The following is a 12,895-nucleotide window of genomic DNA, read 5'->3' on the forward strand; positions in this document are numbered from 1 at the left end:
ATGATTAAGGTGCAAATTTGTCATCACATCACCACAAGTTAGCCTATACTCTTCAGAAACGGTGCTACCATAAGTATACATTGAATCAGTTATTCCTTTCAGCACAAGCGCCTAAGTAAATAAGGCTAATTAGATCATTTCTGAGGGTACGTTTACACGACAATAATGTACTAAAAACGTAAAAGTTATTTCTTTGTGCAGATGACAACTTTATCAAAACTATCCCTATTCACACAGATCTGTGAAACCCAGTGCACTGGCTGATGAGACCCAAACACCACAACCAAACTTTGTATAATAGAAAGTTTTAATTTCATGTTTTAACACAGGCATCATGTCAAGATACTTAAAAATGAAGAATACCTTTGTTTAAACCTTCATTTAAACTCACAGACACACTTGCACAGTCACTCTTTTGCAGACATACCTCAAGCTGCAGTGTATAAGAAAAATTAAGATATTAATGTACAGCAAATTTCTCCTCAAATCTAAGTGTTATAAATAAGGTCTGATGTTGTCATGATTGAGCCATTTCACAGGGAAATGTCACCACACAATGAGGTCCCTGTCCTGGCTCCTGACCCTAACAGAAGCTAAAATACATAAACCTGATCGCCTTTATTGACAAATCTATGGACAACAGTTTTATTACCATTAAACATTATTCTTAGCTATTGTGACTCTTATTACAAGAAAGGAAAAGTGACCCGACCTCACCCGCCAACACATAATCACACATAAAACTGCTCATTCACAAATACACTAACAGTCCGACTGCCACGTCACTTCTACCTGGACAGGGATGTGATCCTGGAAAAAAAACAAAACAGATATGTCAATCTAAATGAAAAGACCCAAATGACCTGATCGCTGCTTCTCTTTCTCTCATCTGATTACATATATCTTACACTGAACACTAAAACCAAACATTATAAAACAGAATGTCTTCTAGGAATACCTAATATTTATGATATATTTGCAAAAAAATCTACTTTTAATCATTTAGATTAAAAGTACATGCATGTATGTATTTTTATGTATTAAATACAGAACTAAAATGTTATTTGCTCTGAAATAGTTTTTTTTTTTTTTTTTTTTTTACATTTTCATACTTCATATATATATATATATATAAAAAATGCGTGTGTATATTTTTTATATTATTCTCAAAAGATAAATGGATAAATAAAATGATTCTTGTTAGCTAGATAGAGACACTTTTTATTTTAACTAATATACTAAGAATAATTGGAATCACAAATATAAACAGGCCATATATCTCAAATATATATGAGTCAGCCCTAATGTCTTCTTCATTTATTTCCATTTTAAAACTTGAGCTTGTGTGTGTTTCTGTGGTCAAACTCACTGTAGTTTCTCCTGCAAGAGCTCGAGTCTCTGCCGGTCCACGTATCGAGAGAACAGCGACACTAGGTTTGGAGGAGTGAACAGCGGTGACGAGAGCGCAGAGGACGGGACCTTCAAAAGCTCCCGGGTCACAGAGAACACCAACTCAGTCCTGGAAACAGAAAGAAAAATGTGGTGGAAATTCACCTGTAAAATTACAGTCAGGCAACTCAACTTTATTTTTCTGTGACGGCGACCCAAGGCACTACCAAAGGGTACCTCAGAGAGCTACAAAAATTAGCTCTAGAATACAGAGTATTGATTTGGGAAATTCATACATTTTCTTTTATCGTTGAACAAAGTCTTTCAAAGTTGGATGGATAAATATATTATCAAAAGGCCACCAACTTTCTTTTACCATTTACTGTATGTAATCTTCTGGTTCATGCTCATTCACTTTGGTCTTCCTCAACATCCCATAATATGCTTACCTTATGCACATAATTCATTTTTAATTGGAAACATTTTAACTGACTTCCAAGACTCTCCCTAGGCTTACTGACCTTGTCTACAGAAAGAAGCATTATTCACTAGTACTTTCTGACAGTATTTGTATTTATTAGACTTGAACCATGAGAGAGAAAAGAAACAATATATCTATTAAGAGTGTGATGGAAGGAGGAGGCGCTTGTGTTCAGTTTTACATTTGAGCGCCTCAGATAACTTGAAACATTTCCATGCATCTCAGTCATTATGTGACCTTTACATGTACGGCATGACGTCCGTTGGACAGCGACCCTCTTGAAACCTTCATTCGTCCCCTTACATTCTTAAACAGCAGTTAACATTCACTATAAGCAATTACTTTGTCATTCTCCCCTAAATCCTCTGTCAGAAGCATTATTTATTGAGTGGCAATAAAAGTAGAGTCTGTTTTTAATAAATACAATAAGTAAACAATACAATAAGTTTTTTGAAATATTGATTTACACATTTGTATGCATGTCAAAAACAAAATATCTTTCATTTTAACAAGCTATGTAAGGTAATCTCTAGAGATGTGTGCAACGACTACTTTCATTAACGTTTAAATCGAAATTTTGCAACCGACTACTCTAACCCCACTAACTCCAATCATCTGAATCAACAGGCAGCGCAGGACCAATAAGTTCAAACCTAAAAGCCAACTATAAACAGATTTCATTAAATAAAAGTTAATCCACACAAGTCATCACATTAAGGTATTGTTGTTTTGTTACAATGGCAACCACATGTGTGTCCGAGTTTGAACGCTTCTAGTTTCGCAAAATCGTAAGAAAAGCTTGAGGTACGTGTACTGACAACTATACATTATTTAAGCTTATTCTTTTTGTTAGGATGCTGATATAGCAACTGTTCAAGTGTCAAATAAGTTTCATGTTTCTCCTTTAATCCGATATAAAATTTAATACAGTATTGTCCCTTCAAACTGGTACAGGGCTCTATGCTTGCATTTATTTTTAGGAGCACTTGTGACCTCAAAAACTAATGATGATGAAATACTGCAGCACAACACTTTATTTCAAGAAAGCTGAAATGACTAGCATTTATATGTGTTTAACTGGTTTAACAGACAGATGCTCACCAGCGGTTATCATCCATGAGCTGACAGTTGGGATCCGAGCTCTGCATCCTCTCTCCTTCACTCAGAATCAGATACAGCAGCGTCACGCCAAACTGACAAACACAACATCATCATTGGTTTAGTCAGTCAAAAAGGTTGACGCACTATGCCATTATAAACATTAATGAATTTGCCAGTGACACCTTGTTTTGCAGCACGAGGGGAAGCTGTCCTTCCCTGCCCTGTAGCTCCTGAAGGAGATCGGTGAGGGAGGTACTCGACATGGACTGGATTACTGCTGTGACTGGCTCCACCAACCAACACAGAACCTAAGAGAGAAAATACGCAGGTGAGGAAATTTAAGCTAAAAGCACACTCCTTTTTCTCAGTGCTTGACCTGTAAGACTTAGTATTGCATTCACAGCATTTGAAGGGTTTCTTCCTCTTATTCTCTTCACTAAGATCATCTGTCACAACTAAGATGCATCATCTGTGAATATACCTGGTCTTGTTTGTCTTTCTTGGCCAGGGCTGGAAGGTTCCTTGCTATTCCCATGACAACAGCAGCCGCCTGTGGCTGTGGCAGGAAGGGGAGGAGTCTGGAGATGAGGCGTTTCCCCTTACGCACAGACATGATCATCAAGCACTGCTCATCGCTCACTCTGCAGAAGGATGGAGAGTAGGTCTGTTATGATCGCAAACCTTCAGTAGTGATTTCACACAATTCTTGACTAAAGCAAAAACTACACTGTTTAACAAAATTGATTATTTAAAAATATGATTATATTCTTCAATTACAACAATGTGATTTTTTAAGTATCCCTCAATTAGGTAGACATTGCTTCATGTTTCACTTTTTGCTCATTCAGAAATTGCCAAAACAGTCCAGAATTTGAGTCAGAAGATCCTGGACTGGGCTTTGATTTGTTGAATCAAGCAAGTGTGTAAAGGCCCTTCTGTGGCACTCACCGGTCATCCCACTCTTTTTCTCGGAGGGAGTTGTAGAGCTGCAGCGTGTGGGTTTTATGCTGTTCTAGCAGGGCATCTCTTTGGTGCTCAGGGGTTTGCAAGAACTTCTTCTCAAAGTCTTGCACTTCTAGCAGTAGACTGTACATCTGCATAACAAAATACATAGATTTTTAATAAGAAATACAATGGCTAGAAAAAAGCTTTATTTCTATATTTACACTCCTACCTTCTCCACAGTGTAAAGGATTTGTCGTCTTTTATTCCACACTTGCTTCTCTCTTTTTTCCTGTAAAATGACAAAAATTACCAAGAAGAAAGAAACTGTGCCATTACCCAACATATACCTTTTAAATAACCCCTTTATTCATGAATAAACAGGGGACCTAAATACATGGTTGCAAGTTAAATTCTAATTTATTGTTTTAATTAAACCCTTAAAGTTGCAAACATTATTTTGTTGAGTCCTGTTGACATGATTATTGCATCAACTTAATATTGTGTGGTAATTTAAACTCAAATTTCTGCATGAATTGTTTTTTTTTTTTTTAAATGACGGGTTATTGTCTTGATAAATGGAAATTAGCCAGTGTATTTCTAGTTCTCAGCATGTGTTCGCAAATGTTGAAAACAAGTGTTTTTGTTTTTTTGTGAAAGAAAAGACCTGTTAGTGTTCAATGCTGTTATGTTTGACATTTAAGAGTTTTTTGTGGTTACCATTGTGTACCATTGTGGTAACAAGATAAAGTGATGCATGATACATGAAGGTAAACACTATTGACTCTATAAGCAATGACTGCGCTAATGCCAATGTTAAGTAATATCTTACTTGTTCATTAAAAATACATGCCAAATAAGTTACATTAAGCATGTGCTATGATAGCTGTAGATTTTAACTGAAATGGGTAAGATTAATTGGTTCCAGGGCTACAACTCAAGAAGTTGGAGCAACTCAATTTTTTTTTGAGAAATTTGAAGTTGTTTTAACTCAAAAAAAAAATTGATGCAAACTGTGTTTTTTTTTTCTTTGTTGTTGAGCTAACACATTATTGTTTGGAATGTGTGGGTCCACTTACAAGTAACCAAAAAAAAAAAAAAAAAAACATATCAAGAGAACAGCCTCATAAGTGGATTTATATAAAAGAGTCTGTGTAAAAGAGGCGGGTGTTTAGAGTTCTGACCTCATCATCACTGCGAGTGGTTACCACGGCATCAATCATTTTCCTTGGATTGTTGACACTGGAGACAGTGAGTTTTCCTAATGAGCCAGCAAACTGCACTGTGAACCAAACACAATCACACAGAGTATTAGACCATCTGAACTGATCATGTCCTGATATAAATGCACAATTAAATTGCCAATAACGAAATATTAATTGTGGACCCTGGGTGAACTTGTGAGATTTTTAAGACCGATTTTTTTTAAATAAAAGGCCACGGAGCTGCGTATTGTTTTTACCTGGACGATAGGTGTGCTCCAGTTTGGCCACCTGAGGAGTGATGAGTTTTGTGGTGTGTTCCTTCCTGTTGTCTCTGTCCCGCTCCTGGCGCTTCTCCATTTTCTCATAGTAATTCTGCAAAATAAGAGTCGTTAAGCATCATACAATGTTGCTGCTCAAATTTAAAAAAATAGAAAAAAGAACTAGTTACAGCAGTATTCGAGAATAATTTGTTTGTAAAGTTTGTAGACAAACTTTGATGTTGGCTTGAGAAAGCCTAGTCTGAAAGTTTAAAATAGTTTAACAAGCAGTAAGTTAAGAATTTAAGATTGAAATAGTTTTAAAAACTTAAAGTCTGAAGGTAAGATGCTAGGTGATTGCTAGAGAGTTGCTTGCATGTTTCAGGTAGAAACATGTTAGTGGCATGTCCCACGCTAATTGCAAAAATCACAAAGAGTTTCATTTGAAATGACATGTCAGTCTTTGTGCATATTAGTAAAAGAATGATTACCTGGTAATAGTAGTCATCCAAATATGGATCGGTGCTTTGAAGCTGCATCATTTGGATTCTCGCTACCCATTCCTTCTCTCTTTGAGTCATTAGATTGCTGTAAGGATCTCTGTTTTTCCTGTCTCCAACACCTCTCCCGCCGACGTGATCACTGAGCACATGAGACACAGAAACATTTACATGGGGCATTTCAAATCAGTGCTTGATCCAGTGAAACAGCTGACGGTACCCACCCTGAGCCTCTGTTCTGCATCCTCTGGTTGAGCATCCTGCGGTGCTGCGGGTGCAGGTGGGTGGTGTTGTGTCGGATGGGTGCGTGGCCAAGAGGAGGCCCATGGGGACCCATTCTAGGACCAGACTGCCCAAAGAATGGCCTGAAACCCCCAACACCCCCCTGTAATAATGGAGGAGCTGGACCACGCTGGAACTGACCAACCTGAAGAGCGTAGCACAAGACAAAAAGAGAGTCTGTCAGGTTTCTAAGGTATATATACACTATTAGAGTCTACTATACTGTATTAAAGTCTTATCTTACATCACTTTATGTCAAGTTTAGAAATTCTCTGATTCTCTCCTAAAATTCTACTTATACAAGAACAAAATTCTTGGTAACTGGTTTGAGGTAGGGATGTTAACGATTAATCGACGATCGATTAATTGTCGATAATACATTTAAATCGATAAAACACGCAGCTCAAACAGCAATGCACGACTAATAATAACTATGATAGGGACTGTTACATTACATTTACATTAATGAGAACACTATTTTAATAAATCGTTGTGAATTTATTGGGTTAAGTTGCTGTTTTCAGCGCGTTGTTCCAGGAAGAGCGCGTCCACAACAGGAGTTACACATTCTGACAAGCAAGCATCTGAGGCGCCGTTGGTGACACGTTGTATAGTCATTATATTTGATTATTAAATCAGTAAATTAATAAATGATCAAATCACTTCACATCAACTACTAGCCCTTTATTTAGATTAAAACCCCTTCTCATTCATTTGGTGAGGAACATGGCGTTTTGAGCAGCATTTGCACACCCTGTCATGCTGTTGACTATATGCCACTGCAGTAGACGCATATTGTAGTATTAAGGCTAACGATTAATCGATGAATTGATCGTTAATTTAAACGACGATAGATCATGGGAATGTGTAAATTGACATCCCTAGTTTGAGGATTCACTCACCTGAGAGTTGAGCAGTTGGGCTCTCTGTATCTGAGACAAAACAGGACCAACACCAGCAGGGAACGGAGGATGAGACAATGGCGAGTTCTGAAAGAGCAGAAAAAAAAAACAATGTCATTTCAACACTGTTCAAAACCATTAAAAATAGATATGAAACCATATTGTTTAACTTGAAAAAGCAAGTCAGACATTAGATGTCCCCTAAAGAGAGCCACCTCCACGTTGAGCAAATAGGCATCAAAATGCAAAACTGTTCACTTGTTTTCACTGTATTATAGCACCACCATCAGGTGGTTTTAGTTGATGTTGTGAACTGATCTGGGACTCACAGCGATGCTGAGCAGGTTGTTGGGAGACAGACGCTCAGGGAAGGGAGGAGGGTAGCGCAGTGGCACGGAGGCTCTTACGTGAACGGCTGAAGGGTGATTATTCTAGAGACAAAACAAACACCTTCAATTTGAAATCTTTTGCATCACTGTTAAATGCATAAACATCAACATTCCTTGGGTTAATTTATTAAAATAATAATTTAGTGAATAATTTGACATTTTCAAGCATGTTTACTTTATGTATTAAATCATTTTAATCTAATGCAACTATCACTTCAAAATGATGGTCCTCAGACTGAAAAAAAAAAAAAAAAGTTTGGTATCTAAGATTTTTTGTAGTGTTTTTTAAAAGTCTCTTCTGATCACCAAGACTGCATTTATTTGATCAAAAATACAGTAGAAACAGTAATATTGTGAAATATCACATTTTTAAATTAACTTTTAAATATATTTTACAATGTAATTTATTCCTGTGATCAAAGCTGAATTTTCAGCATCATTACTCCAGTCTTCAGTGTCATGATCCCTCAGAAATCATTCTAATATGATGATTTGATGCTCACAAAACATTTATGATCATTATCAATGTTTACTTTTCTTTTTCAGGGTTCTTTGATGAATAGAAAGCTCAAAAGAACAGCATTTATTTAATATAGAATTTTTTATAACAATGTAATAATCTTTACAGTTAGTTTTGATCAATTTAATGCATCTGGTTGCTGAAAAATATTAATTTCTTTTAAAAAAAAAAAATGTAAAAGTACTGATCCCAAACCTTTGAACAAAAAAAAAAAAAAAAAAAAAAAATACAACAAAACATATGCTTGGACAGGATGTCAGGATGTTACCTGCTGATTGAGGACTTGACTCATGGGCTGTTTTGGAGGCGTTCCAATAGGTACAGCTCTTACAGGTGGACTTCCAATCACAGGTGAGGAGGAGCGAGGAGGCGGAACCCTTTCGGACAAATCTCGCCCTTCTTCTCTGCTGAGTGCGGGAGGCCGATTTGGAAGCCCGACCTCTTTGATAATGGACATAAGTGTTTTGTCCTGAGTAGTGAATCAAGAAGATTAGAAGAGCAGAACTGAAAGACTTTATAGTAAACTTGAAGATGCCTTTTTGTATATAAGTACTTTACCTCTTTTTGATTGACTAGTCCAGAGTTAACAGGACCGAAGCCCATACTGTTCTCCCAAATACTGTGAGAGTTTATCTATGGGGAAAAATATTAAAACAATATTATAATATTACTATAAAAAATTGAGCATTTAAGAAAAAAAAAAAAAAAAAAAAGCAAATCTGTGAAAAATAAAGTCAAACCAGACATTGAAAGCACACAAAAGAACAGTTCACTTTGAAACATGCAGTGATTTATATTTAATTAAATCAAAGTCTTAGCTATTTGATAATTGCAAGTTACCTGCTACATTCCACACCTTGATGCCATTTTCATGTATGTGATTTACAAATACATTTACACACTATTAATAATGGCATATTATGGAGGTAGTATCACACAAACCTGTGAAAGAGGAGCCGGCCCTCTGTGTAGGAGATGCTGGTGATGTTGGTAGCTCCTCATCAGAGACTGTCCAGCTAATGCTGAGGGATGAGGAGCCTGACCAGACAGCTTTGGAGGAAAGTGAGATCTGTCCGAGCTGGCAGTGCCCACTCCAGCAATAGCAGGATCCGAGCCCAAGATGAGACGCGTCAGTGACTCTGCCAGGTCACCGCCAGCCCGCTCATCTATGTCAGGGTAAAGCCGGGAGGAAGAGGAAGGTGGCGGGAGGGCCGAAGGGTTGGCATTGCTGCCAGCAGGAGGGAGGTCACCGGAGGAGGCATCGGCAGCTCCCGGCGGCCCATCTCGAACGAGCTCGTCAAGCTCTGCCAGACGGGCATGCTCCTCCTGCCAATCATCATCTAGGAGAGGAAAATGTATTTTAATGAGGTGATGTCAATGTCATTTAAATAGAGTTATAAGCTTAAACCTGTAAAGTCTGACATTTGAAATAATCTCTCTCTCTCTCTCTCTCTAATATATATATATATATATATATATATATATATATATATATATATATATATATATATATATATATCTTTTGTTTTTTTTATATAGAACAGAGTATTGAACCTTTAGACAAAATATAAAAGAAAGTCTTGCAAAAAAAAATTGCATTTATTTTTTATGTTGAGTGTCATATTTTACACATTGGGCTTTTATGGCTCATATAGAATGATACAGGAGAATATGAAGCTCATACTCCTCAAAACACCCCAATTTTATTCCCAAACTGAGCAGAAACACACAATTCGTGCAGTTCCTGATATTTGCTTCTAATTTGCTGAAAGCTTATAATTTAAATCAATGAGATCTTTATAACAGTACAGCAGATTATTTACAATACCATTCAAAAGTTTGGGGATCAGTGAGCTTTTTCTTTCTTTCTTTTTTTTTTTTTTTTTTTTTTAAGAAATGAACACTTCTTTTTAGCAAGGATGCATTAAGGCTACGTCTACACTAACCCAGAGACATTTCAAAACAGAGTTTTCATTTAAAAACCCTCCCCATCCACTCTAGCGTTTTCCAAAAGTTCCTCATCCACACTGAAACATCTAAAAACTCTTAAATCCCCTTCCTGCGCATGCGTAAAACATACTAAAAGTTCACGAGATGATGCAGGGAGAGCAGATATAATAAAGTTAACACGCTATTCTTCTGGCACGATCATTTTATTAGCATATGATCACAACACTCACTGTTGCCTATGGGTATAATATGCATCACATGACTAAACATGTGTCATCGTTTTCAAATAGTGTGGACAAGGCCTAATTGATCAAAAATGACAGTAAAGACATTTATAATGTTACAAATGATTCCTATTTCAAATAAATGCTGTTATTTTGAACTTTATGTTCATCAAAAAATCCTAAAAATAATGCATCACAGTTTCCACAAAAATCTGAAGCAGCACAACTGTTTTCAACTTAATAATTAGAAATGTTTCTTGAGCAGCAAATCATCATATTAGAATGATTTCTGAAGGATCACGTGACACTGAAGACTGGAGTAATGATGCTGAAAATTCAGCTTTGATCACAGGAATAAATTACATTTTACAATATATTAAAGTAGAAAACAATTATTTTAAATTGTAATAATATTTCACAATTTTGCTGTTTTTATACAGTTCTGGCAAAAAGAGACTTCTTTCAAAAACATTAAAAATCTAACCAACCTCAAACTTTTGAACAGTAGTGTATAAAATGCATATAAATATCAGTTGTCACTCTATATCTCCAAACAATATGTCTCAGAAAGATGCTTATTTTTATAATCAATTCTCTGTAGTTGTAATTGTGGGGGTAAAACATAAGATGCAATGCAATACAATGATGATTGAGAGATGAACAAATAAACACTCCTCAAAAGCCTGATAGATCATATTTGATACATTATAACATTATTTTTTTTCTCTAAAAATGTATGTATGGATTATAAAGTAAACCTAAGTTGCTTCCGTCCAATAAACGTTCTTCTTGAAATCTCGAAGTTACTAACAATATAAAAGATATTGTTCTGCTACTTTATTAAAAACATTAAAGAATTTACAGCAAAAAGACATGAACCACAACCTGAAGGTGGACGTTTTTATGATACTAAAATGCCTTTTACTTGCTAAAAAAAAGTATAGACGATCAATTAGAGGGCAGAAAGCCTTTAGTTGATTGTGTATGACAAGCAAGGTTTTGATTATGTTGGCAATTTAGAAGCCTTAGAAAGTCATTTATCAAATACGATACATTAGGCTTTATAAGGTAAATTCATAATTACAAGGTGTAAGATTTGTAGACAAATTTACCGATTGCCCCTGCACCGAAAGTGTCATCATTGAACTGGTCAATTTCATCTTCTTCCTCTACCAACCCTTCCTCCTCCTCCAGGGTGCAATCATCGTCAAAAGACTAGAAAATAACAGAAACAATATAGGGTAAATTTGCAACAAGTCATAGAAGAGTATTGGGATCTATGGAGGTGGAAAAACAGTGGTCTCAGGGAAAGATGCTGCTGTCTCCACATGCACAGTTATAATACTGTGCTTGTGCTCACCTCAAACCAACATGTTCAGTGTTCGAGTGTATTAATATCAATCATTTACCCACAACTAAAAAGAAGATGCATCACGTATTAGAAATGCGTATACTTATACACGGGTTATGTAAACTGGTTAGCGAAGTAACACCTGATGTCACAGAACACAGCAGATAATCAGAAATCTTGCAGAAACTCTTTTGCCCTTAATAAATCATGCTCACAGTCGTCAAATAAATTCAAAATGATTGGAAAATGAAAGCTATCCCAGTGCGTTTACATTGCTCTTGTTAGTTGACGGACACGCGCGGCCTCGCTAACATGCTAACAAGGCCAAAGGTTTAATATCACACATCTGGGCGACACTGAACGCAAAACGGCGGGTATATGCTAAGGACAGTTGGCTATTATAGATTCCATGAAGCCTTTACATGTTATTCAATATCATCACCAAAGAAATTGAACGGTTAGACCTCACAAACAATTTTAGCACGCTAACTGTAGTGTCGAAAAACAAAGCAGCAATTTCCCATCAAAATCTGAGTATAAATATTCTAAACAGCACTTTTCACATTGCTTTTCTTAGAACAGAGGGATTTCAACGTACACTACACAAAGAAATGACAGATTTACCTGAAAACGGAACATGTATCTGTGTTTTAAAAAATGATCTCGTTTAATTCTGCTGCGCGAGACGCCGCGCGCGCTTGACACGGCACAAGATTCCTCACGCGCGAGCTTAAAGAGATGGCACGCGGCATGAGTGAAGTAAAATCACAATATTATTCTGTTGTAGTAACCATAATATTGTTATTCATTTTCTATGAAAAAAATCCAGTTTTGTGTTATGTTGGAATCCTTTAAAAATCCAATTATGATATTGAAAATTGATTTCAAATTATGATTGACATTCCATAAGGAAAGGAATCCTGTTCACATTCCATATGTTATTATTTCTTACTGGGTATTTGAAATATTCCATAATATGAATTATGGATTAACAATGAGAAAGTTAAGATATATTTATAAAGTATAATCATAATGGTATTCTTTAAAACATTTCTGTAATAGCTATAAAACAAGTGACCGCACTGACATGCATTCACACAAGAATGAAATTAACAAATAATAAAACTGACTTCAATTTTTTTATTATTATTAATATTGGCAATAACGGTGTAAATATTCAATGTGTAGCCATACAATACAATGTTTGAGACAGAAATGACAGAAAGGTCTCTACATTAGAATGGAATTGGGAAAGTAATGGTAAAAGACACTCCTTCTCTTTTGATGTAATAAAGTTAGAAAAACCAAACAGAACAGTCTTAAACAACAATGAGGGTTACAATACATGACATTCTTAAATAAAATATCTATTATTACACCACTGAAGAGTCTTACAAGCAAC

General features: G+C 36.0%; 1 protein-coding gene across 1 annotated transcript; it reads right to left on the minus strand.

Moving 5' to 3' along the window:
* Positions 1-289: 289 nt before the first annotated feature.
* patl1 (PAT1 homolog 1, processing body mRNA decay factor) lies at positions 290-12,273 on the minus strand. The gene is made up of 18 exons (XM_051899307.1): positions 12,118-12,273; positions 11,255-11,357; positions 8,911-9,308; positions 8,527-8,601; positions 8,237-8,437; positions 7,389-7,490; positions 7,060-7,146; positions 6,100-6,302; positions 5,867-6,017; positions 5,376-5,490; positions 5,098-5,195; positions 4,146-4,205; positions 3,920-4,065; positions 3,453-3,612; positions 3,154-3,279; positions 2,972-3,063; positions 1,370-1,519; positions 290-810 (listed from the first exon to the last, which is right to left on the minus strand). The coding sequence occupies exons 1-18, from the start codon at positions 12,130-12,132 to the stop codon at positions 789-791; spliced, it is 2,304 nt and encodes a 767-aa protein (XP_051755267.1). The 5' UTR covers positions 12,133-12,273; the 3' UTR covers positions 290-788.
* Between the last annotated feature and the right edge of the window lie 622 nt (positions 12,274-12,895).

This window comes from Ctenopharyngodon idella, chromosome 1, assembly GCF_019924925.1.
Source record: "Ctenopharyngodon idella isolate HZGC_01 chromosome 1, HZGC01, whole genome shotgun sequence".
Lineage (NCBI taxonomy): Eukaryota > Metazoa > Chordata > Actinopteri > Cypriniformes > Xenocyprididae > Ctenopharyngodon > Ctenopharyngodon idella.